Source organism: Nilaparvata lugens, chromosome 5 (genome assembly GCF_014356525.2).
Source record: "Nilaparvata lugens isolate BPH chromosome 5, ASM1435652v1, whole genome shotgun sequence".
NCBI classification, from domain to species: domain Eukaryota; kingdom Metazoa; phylum Arthropoda; class Insecta; order Hemiptera; family Delphacidae; genus Nilaparvata; species Nilaparvata lugens.
This window is the reverse complement of record NC_052508.1, coordinates 55,011,897-55,033,480: the sequence shown is the minus strand read 5'-3', so window position 1 is coordinate 55,033,480 and position 21,584 is coordinate 55,011,897. Positions and strand designations below refer to the sequence as shown.

The 21,584-nt window shown below is 32.0% G+C and overlaps 1 protein-coding gene across 4 annotated transcripts in view; it reads left to right on the top strand.

The window, feature by feature from the left end:
* LOC111043422 (synaptotagmin 1) overlaps nucleotides 1-21,584 on the top strand; it is an 81,026-nt gene that overhangs the window by 36,772 nt on the left and 22,670 nt on the right. For 2 of the 4 annotated variants that reach the window (XM_039428800.1, XM_022328380.2), the window contains exons 3-7: nucleotides 1,983-2,141; nucleotides 7,216-7,358; nucleotides 10,627-10,728; nucleotides 11,775-11,969; nucleotides 15,848-16,024. In XM_039428800.1, the coding sequence (XP_039284734.1) occupies nucleotides 1,983-2,141; nucleotides 7,216-7,358; nucleotides 10,627-10,728; nucleotides 11,775-11,969; nucleotides 15,848-16,024 (776 nt within the window). The remainder of the gene's footprint in view (nucleotides 1-1,982; nucleotides 2,142-7,215; nucleotides 7,359-10,626; nucleotides 10,729-11,774; nucleotides 11,970-15,847; nucleotides 16,025-21,584) is intronic. The other 2 variants (XM_039428801.1, XM_039428799.1) reach the window with 1 other exon arrangement.

Sequence of the window (21,584 nt, the reverse complement as noted above, 5' to 3'; positions counted from 1 at the left end):
GGGTTAAAACATTCATTATTCTCCCATGGAGACAATCATCTCCACTGGGACTTCTCTGAAAAATTGTTTTTCCACGGCATTTTAATCATGCCAAAAGGGAGAGACCTACATAGCAGGAAAATAAGGACATTCACCCCTCCTCGGTCTACATGTTTCCCAGGAAAACGTTTGCAATATTGCAGAAAGTTTCTTGCGGACAATTATTTGTTTTAAACAGAGCAGCACACTCGATTCAGACTGAACGTTTTCTAGGGCCACAAGAGTTCAACATGCTATGGATATTTGGGTATCGCAAATTGAAAAAACTCACATGATTGGGAAGATTTATCACATCATGGCAAAATGGGGAAATCAGTTTGACATTCATGGATTCTTGGACGTTCGATTTTTTGGCGTACTTTTCTATTAGATTGAGCATTTGATTTTAGCGACACAGGTGTGCAGATTCACAATATAGGTAGTATGTATTGTCATAGTAGTAATATACACATCATGTGACCATTGTGTGTATCTACACACATGATGTGTTTGCTAAGCTCCGTTTAATATGGTAGAATTATTCATATGAACGGCAAAAAGTCGATGTTTGTGTAACTGGCTGTAGATTAGGGCGTGCCAAGTTTCAACATTCGAGATTATCATAACTCGAAAAAAGTTCCCACACTACAAATTACAATTCAGTCAAAATATAAATATCAGCAATTCAATCTGCGTCTCCAACATCAACTTCAAGTTGTATCCTTTTTGAACTATAATATTACAAAAAAATTCAGGTGCCATGAATAAAATATCAAAGAGGAATGAAGTTGTGTAATGAGTCTATTCAAATCACACTACGTGATTGATCAAAACTTCAAGAGAAAACTGAAATATTCAATATAATATTGTAGAGAGCTTCCACAAATATTTAGTGAGTTTCCTATGATTCTGCATCAGAGATGGTTTTCTACTGATTGAAATGCCCAATTCATCTCAACTGAACACGGAATGTTGGTGAGAAAACTCCCATCCCATTGTAATTATCAACCTGCTTCTTATTTCAGCTCTCTACAAACAGTCTCTTAACTCGCTACTGAATTAGAAGATGAGAATGATAAATTCTCTCAATTAAGTGGAGATTACCACTTGATTACTACTCCATTATGATGTACTGTATCAACCTAATGCTACATGTTCAAACTGGAGCTGGAGTCTCCCTTTGAAACATGATGAGCATCGATTGTCCCATTCCAGTCAATTACAGTGCAGCAATTTCAGATGCTCTGAGCAGTCATTAGACACGATTAAGTCTCGAACTGATCAGATTCACAATGGATCATCTGCGACGAATCTCTTTTTTCCGAACAAAATCTCATCACTCGAATGTCATTACTTGATGTTGAAGTAGAAAATTTATACCACACAAGCATTAGAAAGTCCTCTCTCACAAAATACTCTACAGAGTATACACAAAACACACTACAGAGAATAGCGTTCAATAGTTATCCCTGTCACAATTCTTGATGTGATATTATTTTAACTTGATATCAGTGAGTTGATTCGTTTGTTTGATAGACTAATATTGAAGGTTGAGCTTTTTACTGTAAATGAAGTATCACCGACTCATGACCAATTTATTGTTTAATTTTAACTTGTAACTAATTGAAGATTGAACTTGTAACTGTAAAAATTTAGCATTGGAAAGTCCTCTCTTACATAATACTCTACAGAGTATACACAAAACACACTACAGAGAATAGCGTTCAATAGTTATCCCTGTCACAATTCTCAATGTGATATTATTTTAACTTGATATCAGTGAGTTGATTCGTTTGTTTGATAGACTAATATTGAAGGTTGAGCTTTTTACTGTAAATGAAGTATCACTGACTCATGACCAATTTATTGTTTAATTTTAACTTGTAACTAATTGAAGATTGAGCTTGTAACTGTAATTGAATTATGACTATCATGGATTGATTTGAACTTGTGACTATTTACAGCGAGGGAAATAACGGATTTGGAAGAGGCAACTAGTGCAGAGCCAAGCACCACTCAACAAACCGTCATCTCAAAGGCAAAGGAGACCGGAGAGAAGTTAGCTGAGAAGGCTGCTGAAGAATTTGGCATACCGGAATGGGTTGTTGTCTCTATTGCTATATGTAAGTACATCTTTTTTTTATCTATTCAATTATTGCACAAAACACTATAATCATAATATAATAATGTCCATGGAGGAGAAATTAGACTGAGCCTGTAGCAAATTTTGATGAAAAGTTGATGTTGTCCAAAGCACAGTAAATCTTTTTTTATCCATTCAATTATTGTACAAAACACTATAATCATAATATAATAATGTCCATGGAGGAAAAATTAGACTGAGCCTGTAGCAAATTTTGATGAAAAGTTGATGTTGTTTGTTTGAAGAAGACGGTAGGTGTCACGCGCATGATTGTGCTAAAATTCCGGTGTAGCTGACGTCATTTTATATCCAATCATCTGCTTTTAACAAATAAGTTTCATAAATTGCCAATAGGTGTTAGAAAAAACCTCGGTTGGTGGCGATGACGCAATATAGCTGGCTGGCCACTGCGCACACTTTTCGTGACCCCTACCGTTTCATCTAAATACCGTGGTCCAAAGTATTATTTTCATAAAAATTCCTTGATTTATTTCTTACGCCTACTCAATTCACTCAATAATTTGTCGTATAATTTTCAAATTGGTATAATATGTAACTTATTAATGATGAACTCATAAATTCTTTAAACCAAACTCTATAAACTATGACCCTTTTCGAATTCGAAATTCTTCAAGTCACTGTTCAAAATCAAAGAGAAATTCAACCTTTTTGTGATAATTATAGGGATTGAAATGTTAGGCAACTGCTAAGTATTGATGATTGCACCACTCAACCAATCGAACACCATCAATTTTGTTTTAGCATGGATTTGTTAGAAAGGTAGATACACCATTCTATTGCAACGACTTTTGAGTTTTTCAGAAGCAATACATTCGTCGAAATAGTACAGTTATTACATTTTAACATACATTAAAATATAGTACAATATGGATATCAATCAATATCAAAGTTACAGATGGAATTAAATAGAGAATGCATTTATTCAAATGCTAATATATAATATATATATATAATAATAATAATAATATATAACTTACTATTTTTTAACGAAAATCCTAAATTTATTTAGGATTTTCGTTTAATAATAGTGAGTTAAATATCAAAGTTCCTGTGTCCTTTATAGTATTTTATGTAAAGTATTTCATGTCCTGTCCTTTGTAATTTGTTACTGTACAAAATAATAGTAATTTGCGACAGTATTTTCTTTGTTCCTTTAGTTTCCCATGTTTCTGTGACATCTATGTATTGATTTAGTATATCTATTTCGTGAAGTTGTAACTATTCAATAGTATTCCATCGCTGTGTTCGAAACGCCATATTGTTTTGTATGAACCGCTAATAGGGGAGGGGCTTGTCTAGATCAATGACAGACGTCCACCTTGATAGGTCACGGCTTCCACCAATAGTTTTTCTCGGCCATTAGTATGAATATTGCTACTCTGTACTTTTAGATTTAGTTCAACGGCGATTGCTAATGGTCTTACAACCGAAACCAGTATCTCGATTTTTACAAATCTGTGGTTGGACAATACAATAAAGTATTATCTACAGTATTGTCTTGTTTTCGGATTGGTTTCTACGGTTTTGCAGATTTGTAGAATCTACGGTTTTGCAGAATCTTTATACAGTTACTTTATTATCATTTATCCCCTCATCATTTCCCGGGCTTGAAATACTTGTGAAGAGTTACCTTTGTAAACAAATAAATTGTATTAAATAAAATGAATAAATATGGAGTATTTCTATTTATAATGAGAAATTCATTCTCATAACATTTTTTCATGGAAATATTGTGCAGCTCTCAACCCATTGCTAGTCGGTTGTCTTTGTTCCAGTTAGCAACGCTTCAAGTAGTTAATTGAAGCATTTCTCTTCCACGACAAAAAGATTAAGCGACATCATCCACACCATTGTCATCCAAGTTACAGAGTTTCCCTAGACAGAGACAAAGATTCAACATCCCCTCACATAAAGCACGAATGATGCCTTTCAAAATATTTTGCCAACTGGGTTGTATACTATGCAGTATTAGTATTACGTGTTATATATGTACATGGGTAGTTTCAGAGTAGTATACAAGTTGAATAAATTGTTTATTGTAAACAGTTGAAAACTCCAAAGAAGGGAAAAATAAAAATATATTTTAGCTTCATTCCTTGTTTGGAATCACCAAGAGCAAAAATAGCATAATATGGCATCACATTCTTGCATTTTGAATAGATTTCGAAACCTTTCATGTATAAACCTATAATTGGGAATCATTCTTCCAATCCAAATACACAACCATGGCAACAAGAGAATACTTTCGAATGAGAAAGTGAATATTCCCCAAAGCTGCATAGGGAAATTCTTCGTAGGAGATATATTTAGATGATTAAATATAATTAATCCTGTTTCTCGTTTCCAATAATTTTATGATTAAGTTGTTTTGTTATTTTTGTTAAATAAATACTCAAATAATAATAATACTGAGGGTGATGCCCACATAAGCTCTTATGCTTTTACGTGGGTAATGAGAGGGATGATGAATTGAATTGAATCGCTGCCTTTATTGAAAAAAAAAACGTAGGGAGCGAAGTTAGGGCGCAGCCGGCCTTCTCTTACACTTAACCCTCCATAAAATTCCAAGTTACAACCAAAACAAACACCATAAAACCATAAATTAACGTTAGAGAAAACAATCTTCAACAAAAAAAAATTAACAACGAGAAAAGAAATATATATAATAAAAAAAGAAAAACTCTTCCAAATGAAAAATGAAAACTGGAACTTCTTTCGAAATGAAATGATGATGAGTGCGATGACTACTTTTTAGGCAGACGGGACCGACGATTTATCGGCTCCTCCGCAAATGTGAACTGGTTTTCCAAGCAATCAGACTCGTATTCAAGAGCACAGATAGGATTCATGTTTTCTGCTAGAATTGAATGTATTACGATTTGATAATATTGAATTGGAAAACTCCAACTCGCAATTTTCCCTACCATGATCACAATGTGAGTAACGTGCAAATTGATACGAATATACCTTCCCTAGAGTGGAAATAAAGCATTATTTACATAAACATTGTTATCAAAATCACAATTCAATTGTTTACAAGCAATTTTGATAATAGGGGTGACTTTTGCCCGATTATTAATTGAACCCGCTCTTTCATTATCAACTCTCTTACAAAACCGTTACATCATGACTGTTCAACACCGTTATAAATAATTTTCATACATTGACAAGGTGTTGTATCACAAAAAACTAAGACAATCATAATAACTCACTTTGTTCAAAAGAAAACAAGAATGAGGGTACTAGTCTATGCCATGGGTACTTTATGACTTTATATTATTAAATGCGTGACTTTTTCTCAAATTATTTGTTAAAATTTTCATAAAAGAGTTTAGACAAATATTTGAAAAGCAATTTATACACAAATTTAAGATACAGTTGACTGATTATGTTTAAATTAAGCGCTACGAAAATAACTCTTGTGACAAAGATTAAACTTTATGGCTAGGACTAGCGACGATGCTGATTATTTAGTGGAACAAGCACTTTTATCACTCACTCTCTCTCTCTCTCACACACACACTCTCTCCTAATCTCCCTCTCTCTTTAGTGGCATCCCTCTCCTCCCACGCTGACGCTGATGAGATCGGGGAAAAGGGTGAACTGTTATTCTCTGAACACCCCCTCAATCACCCATGACCAAGCACACAGAATAATCCCCCAAATTAATTTGGCTCAGCGTTTATCTCGGTCATGTGTCATATCAGCCGACAGGATACTAACAGCTTCAACTAATTGACAATGCGTCCCTCACAATTTACACCATAATCCGATATTATACACTCTACAAACTCCAAATAAAAAGAGTATATCATACAACGTACCAATGTACAAGTAGTTGCTCTGCTTCATCGATGGTTTTTTTTCTGGTTGAATATGATAGCCATAATCATGAATTCTAGGTCTTCGGTTTGTGTGTGAGTAATAACACACTCCAATGAATTCTATGTCTTAGGTTTGTGTGTAGATAAAGATACTCTCCAATATTATACACCCTCTAAACTCCAAATGAAGTACATACAACAGTTGTATTTACTTATCAATATTCTAGTAGTTATCGTCTTTTTGGATGAGCATGAAAACCATAATAATGAACTCTAGGCCTTAAGTTAAGGTTGATATGCCATCTTATTTATCTCTTTCATGTATAGGGCTACTTGTAATATAAATATAAAGAAAATAAAAATCTCAGTACCCTTTTTTTAAAATATTTTATCACAACATGTTTCGGTCATTTATGTGTGAAAATGATCACTTGAAAATGGCATAAATGACCGAAACATGTTGTGATAAAATATTTAAAAAAAGGGTACTGAGATTTTTATTTCTTTATATTTATCTTAAGTTAAGGCTTTGTGTGTGTGAGTGATGAGAAAGCTGATGATTAGATAATATCACACCCCTCAGATCATAATGTAGTAAGCTGGCTCAGACTCTGGTCCCGAATAAATGATCTAAAACTGGTTCATTACATTTTCCAAAAGGAATACTGGAAAACTATTGAAAAATATGAAGATGAGAAGCAATTTGACGGTGAAGGGTATTGTGCTGTTGTTATTAAAATACTGAAAAATAGGGTTAAGAGATTACAGTTTTGATTTCTTATACAGCATTCCAATAACCCAATAATGTTCATTATGAGTGATAATCATTCAAAGAAGAATTTTCAGAGTGATTCACTAGAAATACTGAATTATTAAACGATATGGAACAATGTCATGGCTTGAATATTACATTTTTATGTCAGTCATCAATAAATATTGACAAAATTATTTATTTATAAGTATAACAGGCAAACCGAATCAAATATTTCTTCGAGTATACAAAATATCTGTAATCAAGCTACCACCATCTGACAATGTGAGAACCAGAACTTATATGAAAATTCTCTTTAAACTGATTTTGAAGGATTCTTTGAACTCATTTTGAAGGATTCTTTGAACTCATTTTGAAGGATTTTGAAGTACTTCTCCGGAAATGAAATAATATTCATTCCTTAGTAAAGTTTCTAATGATTTTTCTCTATATTACAGTAATACTGCTGATTGTTCTTGGAGTCTGCTTCTGTTGCATCAGAAGATGTTGTCGAAAACGAAGAGGGAAAGATGGCAAAAAAGGAAAAGGACTGGTCGACTTGAAAAATGTCCAACTGCTTGGATCCACCTACAAAGAAAAGGTAAGCACATTCTGATATTACAAATCCAATTCATTTATCAAATTATCTCAGAAATTCACTCTCTGACTAAATTTATCTACTAAAGGAGACACAGTCTCAGTTTTCATATTGACAATGGAATATGATATCATGATATTATTTAATCATTTAGATCAGTAGCATATTCATATGATTCACATTCATTGCATCCATGCTCAATGGCCTTCCAATATCAATCATTATTATTTCTACATTACAATAGCATGTCCTCATACAATACGATTTGACGATTTTGCCTGATGTCTGTGTAGCCGTTTAGATACTTGTATAATTTATTCTAACTGAAACTTATTTTACACTCATCGTTACGGTTCTCTATCGAATTACATGAGTGGAAAATACTCGATTATTAATTTGAATAATTTAAAACTTATTGAGTTATTATTTTTTATATCCAAGAGAAAATACGAGTGGTCACACAAGTAATTCTACATGATAACTCCAGTGTGTTCTCTAACTGGTTTTGAAGTGGGTTTTCCGAGACAATCAGCCGTATTGGCTGTGAATTTTTTGTCATTTGCAGCTTTAATATAATAAGATTGTGAATAGAATGGTTAATGAAACGAGGCAGTATAATACTATAAGATCATGTGAAAACTTCAGGTTTGATCCTTTATACAACTTTCAAAATATTATAATGTTGATAAATGAACACATAAGAATTATTTATATGTTGGAACTTCAAATATCCATATTAAGTAATCAATATTATTCCACCCACTCTACACAACACTCACACCATAGAAAAATCATAGACGAGCTTATGCTCATTCTATGCACACACTACGTTAAATCTTCACGAAATGGTATGTGGTGTGATATGCAGTACTTTCATTTCATGATGCATACTTTTTACAATTTTGTAAAGATTTCTATTACAACTCATTAAATAGACTAGAGGAACTGTATTTTTGAAACACATATTTTTAGAAATTTGAAAACTGTTTTTATTTTCAACAAGGAGGGTGAAGAAGATGGTGAGGTAAGCTCTCAACTATTGATTACAACAATTTATTTTTCAGTAGATATTTTTGTACAGAAATTTTCATACGATCGCTTGTTAAAGATGTACAAACATTCTTACTTTTTCCGAACACAATACATAGGATGGAAAGTAGTTTTTTTTCTGGTAGGAGGGAGAAGTAATTATTTTTCAACAGTACGCCATTGAAATCTTATTGAAGAATAGAACTACTCCGTTATAAAAATTTCATTGTAAATATATCAGAGTTAATAAGCGACATCCAATGTCTCTATTTATTTATTTAATCATTCAGAATCATTATGAATATCAAATATTTATTCAATCATTATGCTAATGGCTACTCCACCGTACTTCTCGAAAGATGATCACTTTCACGTGCTCATTTTATATTGGAATTCTTGAAAGCTTTTAATAAGTTGTGGTTGAAAATTCAATTTTTTTAAATCGATTCCAGTTGATAATTGTCGAATAATAATCATCCTCTTCTGACGGAATGTGTCATTGTATGACATGATCAAGCATAGAGGTTTAGACCATTGGGAAAAACAATTCGTAGATTTTGTACTGTGATCGCCTTATCAATTGAATAAAAATCCCTTCCCAATTTCAATCAATTCCTCTTATCAAATAATTGTATAAATATAACTGCAAAGCTACTTTATCTGAGACAATAAAATTCAATTCCATTAAGTATTCATGAATTCCTGTGTCCTCTTTCATAGTTTTCCAGGAAGTTCTTATCTGTAACATTTCAAAACTGATTGGGCTCATTCGTTGACTGTGTGTTTTTTTAATAAAATATAAGGTGTGGGGATACCAGAATCTACAAAATCATATAACCCACTCAGCCCGTTCAATATTTGATGAGTGAATTCTTAATCGTAGGATCTAACAATCTTCAAAAGTATATCATAATATTATATCCAGTAAAATATTGTTGCTGCTGTGTATAATACCGTACCGTATTCATTTGATCACTTTGTACAGAAATATTGAAATACTTGTAGTATAATCTAGCAAAGCAACTTTGGAATTTTTTCTCAATTCTTAATTTCGATGCAGTATAAATATTCAAATACAATATTCCAATTTTATCACTTGTATAATAACCAGTGATTCATTATTTTCATACACCAGTAGGCTACAGTAGAAAGTTATTTTTTTGTAACTGATTTTCTAGTAAAATGAATTTTTTCAGCCTTTTCAAAGATTATATTCAACTTAAACATTCCTTTTTCTTTGAATATGTTGTAGTAATAACTACGATTATATATTCGCGTACAGTAGTTATCTTATTCAGTTCATCATACATTTTCATGTTTCTACTGTATTATGAAAGAAATCTATGAAATTATATTTGGAGCAATATAGTTTGTTTTCAAAATTGATGTGATGCAACACTAATGATATAGAACAGTATTTTTTTGTCTTATCAATTCATTCCATCCTGGTACCAGAATTTGAAACTGCTAATAAATTGCTTACTTGAAGGCTTGACTATCCTCAATTATTATTTTAGTCTGTTACACTTCAGAGTGGAACTGTAACATTGACTTTGTAAAATAGATTTAATTATTTAAGTACCATCTAATAATTTGTTAATGAATTGCTGTTGTCTGCGGTGTGAATAAATTATTCGTTTCTGTGATAAAAATCTATTCTAAAAATGGAGAAATTTGTTTTTTTATGATTGGTTACACTAGCAAGAAATTATAGTATTCATCATAATGCTTTATTCCATAATCAACTATTTATAGAATACTCATAAATACCAAATATTCTGTTCATGATTCATATCACGTTATAAAACAGACTTACGTTTAAGTAAAAAATATTCAGTTCCCATTTTCCATTATCCTATAATGTTCAATTTATTCATTGGAACACATCATACAAACAATAAATAGTACGAAACACATTATCACATGAACAATAAGTTTGAATTTCATGTTTCATATTATTTGTGGTATATCATGCTCATCGAATATCATATTATACAGTCATACTCATCATTGGAAGTGTACTGGAACATTCTCCACAAGAATGAATACTTGATCATTGGAATTTCGAAAATGAAAAAATAATTATTTTACAGTAGTTCAAGAAGCTGTCATAGGATTTCATGGCGGTTGTACTTCACTCAGAAACAGTGAAGTGATTGATCTGCAAAGTCTACGACGAAAACAATAATCGTATTATGAACATGTTTTGGGGAAATTATGAACCTCCTGTACATGGTTACAGGTGCAGCCTGATATGGAAGAACTCACTGAAAATGCTGAAGAAATTGCTGAAGAAGGAGAAAGCAAGCAGAGCGAGGTCAAGCTCGGAAAACTTCAATATAAGGTACAGTACAGCTTTTATGAGCAATTAAAATTCACCCAAAATGAACGGCTCAAATGATATATTCAGGCGAGGAGAAACTTCCATCAGGAACTCCCCACCAATAAAAGCCATACGAATATTATTATTATTAGTACAGCCAGTTTACAAAATGTCAAAGTTCTGAAAGTGAGAATTTGAGTCAAGAACTCAGCTAAAATTCTCGTACGTGATTCATATTATCTCATTGACTTGAACACTTTCCAGTCGTTCATACTCAAGCAAGCTAAGATTTTTATAGAGCACTGAGGTAAAAAAGAATATATATTGTTCTTATCTTTGTATTCCTCTCTCTATTCCATTCAATCAATTAATTTCTTCAAATATAATGGATTATGAGCAATCAAAATTCACCCTTCAGCTTACTGGAACTTTTATCTCTCTCTCTTATACATCCTGAAACTCCAATTGAATTTCTCGCAGTGCTCATTCTCCTGACAATGTCATCATCTACATTGAATGATAGGCTGAAAGGTTGAGAAATAAAGCATAACGCTCTTTGAATTGAGACATTTTCTGGCAGTCTTTTGGTCTGATAAGCGCACAATTCCCTCAACTCAAATACAGAAACTCCTATACTCTTTCTTGAAAGAATCTATTCCAGTTTATCTATTGTCATTTGAGGGTTGAGTCTTCCTAGGTTTCGAATAAAGGCAGCTAAAAAATCTACCAATCTTGTTAAATAGACGATATTTAGCCTAATTGAAGTACCCAACCTATACTTGGTATATTGTATCTGTATGCTGTATTTGTTTGATGAAAAATATATTATTATAATATCGCCTTCATAATTCAAATTTGCTCTCATTCTTTATGTTCTTACTACGAACTTAACTGATATCTTTGAATATCTGATAACTTCTATGAAAAATTCTGTAACTATAAAAATTGTCTAATATCTATGATTATCTAATATTCATATAATATCTTCAAATGTCTGATATCTAATATGGAAAATGTATAATAAATTACCTTAATATCAATCAATTTCTCTCTCCAAATGTTTGCAGCTGGAATACGATTTCAACTCGAACAGTTTGGCGGTGACGGTGATTCAGGCTGAGGAACTTCCGGCTCTCGACATGGGAGGCACTTCCGATCCATACGTCAAGGTCTACCTGCTTCCTGACAAGAAGAAGAAGTTCGAGACCAAGGTCCATCGTAAAACACTGAACCCGGTTTTCAATGAAACTTTCACTTTCAAGGTAAGTTCGAACTAATCAATTTGAATAAATAAATATCAATAATTCAACAAATCATAGTTAGATATTTATGAGTATCATCATTGAACAATAGTATATTGTTGAAGCAAGGACGCGAGCAATGGAATTAGTATGAACAAAATACTAAACAACTAGCAGTAGTGTTGTAGTAATACTAAGTTATATTGTATAACAATTTATTAACGCATTAGTAATATGAGTTACCACAACTTGAATATACTATAATAATAATAATAGAGATACTATTCACAGTTTAGATATACCGTCCAATTATTGGATATCACTAGCAAGTAACCCGTGCTTTGCACAGTAGAACTTCGTGATGAAAAATAAAATCTCCTTAAGTCCGGGAAACATGAAAAATGGAATATTTATTTATTACTACGTAAAATTTACCTGGATAATTTTAATGAGTTAAAAACTCCAAGTATAAATAATGTGTATGATTGGCCTCGAATCCACAACCTTTGATTCATGAGCCTCGCGTGCTACCAATAACTCCACGAAATCAGTTGAAGAAAGCTCTGTTTGGTTGGGCTTTCATCGTTGTTTAGTTTTCCAATTACTAACTAAATGAATTTGTTTCAATTATTGAATTGAAATTGATTGATTGATAAGAATGAAAATTAGTCTATATCCATCCTCGGTAAATTCAGAGTATTCATGTGAATTTGAAAGTTTATTAGTTTTTTAATTCATTAGTGAGGATGAGTTAATCGTTAACTTCCTATAAGAAACATAGGAAAATTCAATCATTCAAAGAAATAAAAAGAGAGAGAGTGAACGAATTCAATCAAAAACTTGAGATAAGCTCCATAAACGTCAAACATGACACCCAGAAAACTCAAGGGAAGCACAGTTTGACCATCTTTTATGCATAATATAGTTTCAAGCTTGATGGTATTGGTATTAGTTGATGACATTCAGTGTTTTGACTCGGTAGTTTCAAATCGAACACAGCTAAAAAGTCTTTTCTCATCAGTAATATTACAACATGAAGTTCAGATCTGCAACAAGATTTTCATAAACGTTCATCAGAGTACGGTGCACGAGTGCTCAAGTTCAAGTTAGAGAAGTTTGTCACGCTTACGAAACTCTTAATTGAATCTCTGCCAAGTACATAGAGTTGAACTTTGCAAGCCGCCTAGTTCAGAACTAGGTATAAGAGATAATTGGATACGCATCTACAAGCGATTCATGCTCTAATTGAGAATGTTACATCGCTAGTGAGTTGAATCAAGAAGAAAGAAAACTTGATAATAATTTTTAAGAACAGTTACAGGATTGAGAGAGATCAGATGTTACTCATTCGAGGCATTCTCAACACTCTTCATTTAAAGGTCTTTGTTGAGATGATTGTTTCAACTGAGAACCGTTTGCATAGTGGAAACTTGAATAAAATTGAATCAGCTGGTGGTTTAATCTTAGAATGAACCACTTTATAACAAACCAAACTTGATATGGATTCGATCCAGTCCAAACTAAGAATCCTTTCAAACTACCACTCTGCAAATGGGACTGACTGAAATTAAAAAAATATTTTCCATAACAATTTATAAGTTTGGAAAATAGCCTCAGTGATAATAATACAAAAATAAAATAATAAAATAAGTTTTTAGTACCTATAATAAATACTTACCAAGTCTAATTACATTTTTTGAACTTCATTTTATTTCTCACATGGAAGGAAATGGATGGATAGATGGATGAATGCCTTTTATCCACACTTCACAATATGAAGCATAAAGTGAACATAAAGTGATAGATGAATAAAATAAAGTTGGAAAAGAGTACTTTTAAATAAATAGGAGTTGACCAATCGGGTGAATATTCTAGTTGATATTGTGGTTCAAATTAATTTGATAGCTGTCTCAGTTTCTCAGTGCACATAGACTATAGCATAGCTAGAGCCAATAAAATGCTAGGTTTTGTTATGAGGAATAAACTAACTTCAATAACCTTGATGAAATATATACTGTTCGGAGTCCGGAGTGTGTTGGAATATTGCTCTGTGATTTGGAACCCTTATACTGATTTGTGTACTCATGATCTTGAGGTAGTTCAGAATGAGTTTTTGAGGTTTCTCTATTACAAGCGCTTCGGCCAATCCTGTCCTTTTAGTTTTCCTACAGACCGTTTGAGAGGTACCTTTCACTTTGTATCATTGAGATTACGATGGGAGAGAGACTCATAGATTTTCGTGCATGGTCTGTTAAGGGGTCGATTTTCTTCTCCTTCGCTGCTCTCATTTATCAGGTTCAATGTTCCTGCGTTCAATTCCAGAGATCATCCCACCTTTGATATTATCAGATGTAGAACGATCAGTGGTTACAATGCTCCCCTGTTTAGGTCTCTTCGATTATACAATAGGCTTAATAATGCATTAGATTTTTTTTATTCAGACAGTGTGTTCAGGCGGGACTTGAATAAGATTTATGTTTGTTGAGTTTTGTCTTTTTTATTCATTTTTTCTTTCCAATGTATTAAATAATATATTAGTTTTTTTATCTATAAGTTTCATATTTGCAAAGTTTCCATAATTCTCGTTTCTTTTTTCTTCTCTTCTTGAATTCTTCAGTATTAGTTACATACTTAGTTCTTCTTCTTTTATCTGCTATACTATAAGTTTCATATTTGCAAGGTTTTCTATTTTTTTGTATTTTGTTTTTTTTCTAAAACTCAATAGTATATTAGTTAAGTTATTTTAATTTCATTTTAATGTATTATTTTTCCAAATTGTATGCTCAATGTGTGTTATGAGGGCAATAATGGGATTCAGTTCCTGGTGCCCTCAAATATATAAATTTTCAAATAAGTAAATAATCTGACAAATAAATCTTTTATTTTTAGTGTACTATAATAATTATGTAAGCACGGACACAAAGTGTTTTTCCAAGTTTTCTGTGCCGATAAGAATCTAACAACGGAATCGTATAGGCAACCCGCCGTACACGTAATTGCAAACAAGGCATAGAATGCAACCCGCCTTACACATTTGCAATCTAGGTGTAGAATATATATATACACGAATATACCTATTAATACACGAATATACACGAATATACACGAATATACACCAATATACACCAATATACACCAATATACTCCAATATACACCAATATACACCAATATACACAAATATACACCAATATACACTTGACGTTTGTGCTCGATGAAGGGATGTCCTTAAACCTCCTATTTCAGTGTTAAATTTCAATTATTTTATTCTCAATCGATCTAATATACACGAATTTGATGGATCGCTAAAGTGTCACCTTATTAGTCTAACCTTAGATTGCAGCAAGGGGCTTTATGGCCAATTTTATCTCAATATAAAAATAGGAGCGCACTGATGCCGTATTCATGATGATTATATAAAACATTCTGAACTCTTTCTTTCACTCTTTCTCTCACACAATTACAAGGTTCTCTGGATTCTGTGGGATTTGACAGCACTGCACTTCATATAAACAATGCTGCAATCTAATGTATGCACAGACTATAAATTAAAGATGGTTGAATATTTTGAACAAAGATGCAAGCTGCACACATATAATTATACGTAATTTGAGCATGAGTAATAGGAATTGATGAGATCCAGGTCATTAATCATACCTATTTTCAAGAATATAGAAATTGGAGTTGTCCTATAATTTAAGGTGGAATAATTTATTGGTGTACAATCAATTGGCGTTTGTGCTCGATGAAGGGATATCCTCAAACCTCCTATTTCAGTGTTAAATTTCAATAATTTTATTCTCAATCGATCTAATAGTCAATTTTTGAATGGAGACCTTCAAATAACTTCATTATCAATCGATCTAATACTACATGATCTCCTATCTAAACTGTGTTACAGAGTGTGCCGTATGCCGATGCAATGAACAAGACACTGGTGTTTGCGATCTTCGACTTTGACCGATTCTCGAAGCACGACCAGATTGGAGAGGTGAAGGTGCCGCTGTGTCAGGTAGATCTGGCCCAAACCATTGAGGAATGGAAGGAGTTGCAGAGCGTTGAAGGCGAGGGAGGCCAGGTAATGTTCAACAACTGTTTTTCAACTAGTTTCAACAGTTTCCCAACTAATATCAACTGTTATCCAACTGATATATACTGTTTTCAAATTAGTATCAACAGTTTTCCAACTAATATCAACTGTTATCAAACTGATATAAACTGTTTTTCAACTAGTTTCAACTGTTTCTCAACTAATATGAACTGTTATTCAACTGATTATAACTGTTTTTCAACTAGTATCAACAGTTTCCCAACTGATATCAACTGATAAAACTGTTTCCCAACTAGTTTCAACAGTATCCCATCTAGTGTTATTCAGCAGATAATAACTGTTCTCCAACTAGTATCAATAGTCTCTATGTGCCTTCAAAAAGCAAACTGATCACTCCATCACTGATAATTAGATTTCAGGTTGCTATTATCATCAGTATTCTTAATTAACACTGACAAAACTTTTGGGGTTTTAACTTAACCTTAAACCCCAATCCCAACTGCTCCTTTGCAGTTCAAGGGCCCTATGCACCATCCTAGTTCTAATTAAATTGAATCAACTTGTGATTTAGACTCGAAATCTCATATATTAATGCAACCATAGCTTTATCCAATCTTCAACCTGTTAGGATTATTGTCAAACTAAGACTAGGCACACACCAGTTAGTCAATACAAGACAAGACATGATCAGACACATTTAGTCACAATACTTCACATAGTTGCTAATAGAGACATGTCTTATTGCAATGACTAATCAGTGTGAGTTGCGTCACAAGCAGCTATGTGAAGTATTGTGACTTTACGTGTCTGATCATGTCTTGTCCTGCCTTGACTAACTGGTGTGCGCCTAGCCTAAGATTGTGCACCATGCCTGTAGAACTATTATGTATCATCAAGAAATATAAATAAAAAATCTAAGTACCCTTTTTTGAAATTTCTACTCACAATATGTTTCAACATTGATGTCATTTTCAAGTGCTATATGTATCATCCACGTTTGATGCTAAACAAGGTTTGAATTAAGATATGTGTGCATTCATTACAATGTGTTACATTCCGGGGTTTGAGGCTGTGCAAAGGCTAAAAATAAGCTTCCTAATCGTGATATTTTTCTGAGTTTTTCGATTTGTATATCATCAAGCTATCAAAATAAAATAGTTTTCTCAGCAAATCATTTTTTTTCTGATCATTACTTTTTGAGATATGAGCGCCTAAAGTTTGAATTTTTGAGACAGAACATTTCAAATTCGGTAAGATATAAATCCATGAGATTAAGAGGATGGATTCTTCATGGTATTGTTGATCTAGTAAAACAAAAATTTTCTGAAAATATCAATTTTTGAAAAAGTTATCCAATTTACCAAAAATAACTCAACTGAAAGTTATTTTTGGCTATTTTTAGTAAATTGAATAACTATCTTAAAAATTGATATTTAAAAAAAATTTGTTTTAATAGATCAATAATACCATGAAAAATCTATCCTCTAAATCTCATGGATTTATATCTTACCGAATTTGAAATGTTCTGTCCCAAAAATTCAAACTTCAGGCGCTCATATCTCAAAAAGTAATGATCAGAAAAAAAATGTTTTGCTGAGAAAACTATTTCATTTTGATAGCTTGTTGATATACAAATCGAAAAACTTAGAAAAATATCACGAGTAGAAAGTTTATTTTTAGCCTTTGCACAGCCTCAAACCCGGAATGTAACACATTGTAATGAATGCACACATATCTTAATTCAAACCTGAGTGCACTGAGCACTGAGTAGGCCTACATGTGATTTTATCATGATAAAATGTGGTAGTTATTGGTAGGATTGGAAACCTTTCTAGAATATCATTTGTTCAATCGTACAGAGAAATTTCTAACCAATATTTATCCTCTATTCTACCAATAAAATATATGCAGGTGTTATAATTCCATCTAGAATATCTATCGATATACGATACTTGTTGATAATTTTTTGATATATTCATATTTACTTAGAAGATAGAAACTTCGTCCCCAGCTATTCATCTTACTCAAACGTACAGAATTACGTCTACGCTCTCCATCGTACAGTATTGATATTTCACTCAGTAATTCACGTTCTAATTTGCACTGTTATCTCTTCAGAAACCTCTTCAATATGTGATTCCACGTTCCGAGTTTGGATAGAAAAACAAGCAATTTTTTGCTAAATGATTTGATTCAATGTTGACTATTTTATTATGAATCGTGATATACTCGAATAGTTTAAATGTGAATCAATGATAAATATATATATTGCATTTTTGGAAACCTGTATCGTATCCCGTTGAAAGCAAATTTGATATTCTATTTTACTGAGCCTGAAAAATCAAACTAGGAAACTCAAATCAATATTGAAATCGAGAATTTAATTTTTTCCCACCCCTTGGTTGTTCGAATTGATAGATTTCAAATAATGATTTACTTAGAGTCTTCATCCATATTATAAAGGAAGTAATCTCATGCTACAGTTTAACCTTTCGGTATTCTCATTTTTTCATTTCAATTTCAGATCATACTCAACAAAATTATACGGTTCATTTTTTAATTTGAAAGTCACCGGCAAATCATTCGAGAAAAATGATGTATAGATTAATTTTGTAGAGCACTTTTAGATTCATGAACACTGAATCATATTAGATTTCACGGATCGAATGACCACCTACAAGGACACCCACTTAGGTCAATATTTTTTGTCTTGATAGGCTCTGTCACTTTTGCAAACTTCAATATAGATTGCAAGTTTATTTTTCCTAGTCTTTCAGTTCTATCCTTACCGGTTAATAATGTTGACTTTATATTATTTCTAATTCCAGAATAAGCAATTTATTGACATTGCGATAGATTCTGAAGTGAAAAAAGAGGCTACATTTCAACTCTGCTGAGTAGATTAATATTCATTACCTATCCAATTCTATAATTTTTTATGATAGTGTTTAGACATGTGAATCAACCGTCATTGTTTGATATTAAGGTTCTTAATCAAAGAATTTCGAAAACAATAAATAGAAATAGGAATAAAGTACAGAATTAGAACAATCAGCCAAGCCTTATTCTTCAGTTAATAAAAGCCTTCTAAGGCATAATCAACTTATCACCCTATGTAGGTTGAAAAAATGTTGAATTATCAGATCCTGGAAAATTAAAATATAATGAAAATCCATGACAATTCTCATAATATTCAATAACTGTCCCATGATACTTTAAAATCTTTGAAATCATCTCAACTTGAGATTTATCTGATACTTGGAATCAAGAGAAATTGTTTTCCACTCAAAAAAGAAATATTCATCTGTTCCAAGAACTACCATAATAATCAATGAGTTATTATGGAAATTAATTTTTCTCCAACGAACTGAAAGCGTTACAGTATCCATCACTGGAAAGTAATATTTATAAAGAGAGTAACCTTACCAGAATAGATATTATGTGAAGTGAAGACAGAAATATGATGACATAGATCTTTCTAATTTATCGAAGATATACTCAAATGTGATTTTGGAAATTTCTTCATCGTCGACAATCCTCCACTATATGTTCCATTCTTTTCATGATGGACTTAAAAATAGATCCAAACAAATTCCAAATGACAGTTTTCTTGAATATTATTGACGTGAATTTCCACTCAGTGGAATGACTCAAATTTTTCACAATATATCTTAGAATATTCTGAAATTTTATTGAAAAAGTGGGAGAGTCGCAGATATAAACAATTATTATTTCACAACAAAAATACGACTCATGGGTCTTGTTCAAGTTCACTGAATTTGTATAAATTGTCATTCTTGAAATAATGAATGAGTCATATTTGAATTATAAAAAGCAAAACAATTATATACAATAATATGATCTGATCCATATTTCTTTTATATACTTCAATGCTCTACTCTCTTCTTTTTAGAATGCTATTTTAACCTATCGCCTAAATTTAACAAATGCACTTTCAATTCCTGATCTCTTATATGATTTGAGAGTCATCATAGGAAGTGAATAGATTTCAAACTTTATTTTGAGAGTAATTGAGAGTCAAACTAAACGCAGCTCAATCTCATTGTTATCTGTATCAGTCTAGAAAATTTCATAAAACTCCCTTCTTTGAATAGAAAAGTTATTGTAAGTATGTGATAATTTTATTATTTGTAAATACAAATAAACTTATCTCAACCAGATTGTCTTTTGCATTTTTGCATTTTGTATATCATTTATTATGTATTCACTGAATGCACACACACACACATACACACATGAACACTTGTTAGATTTCGGAAGCTGTTATCTTCATGGGAAGTCATCTTGAAATAGTAAAAAGTGAAATTATTTTTTTTCTCCAAACGAATAATTTCAAAAAGGCTCAGAGACGTAGCCGGAGTAAGTAGGAGTCGAATGTTTTGAATGAATTGTCTACATTAATTATTATTGATCAGATCTCGGAGAGTTTCTGAAGTTTTTATCATTATTTGTTGATAGTTATCTCTTTTTGAAAAATTTAAATCCTATAGAAATCTTCCATGCTCTTCCAGAAAGCCAATTATATAAACTTTTTCCATGAAAATGCTTTTACCTAAAGACGCTTCTTCTTGATTACCTTTGGATATATATCCAGATAAAAACTTGTATTTTTAATTTGTATTTATTTCTCTAGATCCATAAGACAACACCAGCTGGAATGTTGAGGTCGAGTTGTAAAAATTAACCTGTAGGCTACTCGATGTAACTACATAATAATATATAGGCTATGGGAAATGAGTTAGAAGCAACTGTTGTATTTCTCTTTCCGTTCCATTCATTATCTTTACACCCACCCCCTCCTGTTATAGAGGTGGAAGTCATTGCCAATAGAGGGGAAGCTTCAATCTTTCGCTTGAACAAACTATTGGGCAAAACATATTCTAGATATAGGAATAGGGAATAAAACCCTTCAAGCCTGGCTACGTCTCTATCTGGAATGTTTAGGTTTTGAAATAATTGAGCCTTTTTCATGTCATTTGATGAGGTATTTTAGAATATTACTACCGTTGTAACAATGAAGGTCTAACAGCTATACCGTACCCATTTTTCAAATTGTTCCGTTGAAGATAAATTATTTTTTTATGTTTTATTATATTCAAGTTAACAAACAATAATTTAGTTTTTCAATAGAGTAGATAGATTACTTTTAAAATGATCACCAATTTATACTTAATAAAATTCCACTTCTATAATCATGAGTGACTTTCTGCAAAGTGCTGACAATTAGTAGTTTATTTTTATGAATCAATAGGAACAAAACATTGAAAATAATATTGATGATTATCAAAAAACACTTGTTAGTCAAATCTAGACTAATACTTATCATGTAAAAAGCAAATTGGTGATCAGAAATGAATAGCAATAATTTTATATCCATAAATTGTTCGAATGTTTGGAATGCTTTTCTAATATTGGCTAACAGAAACATTACTATCACAAAAAAGAACTTTACAATTTCAGTACCAGTACCATAATTCAAAACTTACACAGCTGAAAAATATTTCAACAAGTTAACTGGCAAGAGAGTGAGTAATAATATCAATTTGCATTCCATTTCACAAGCCAC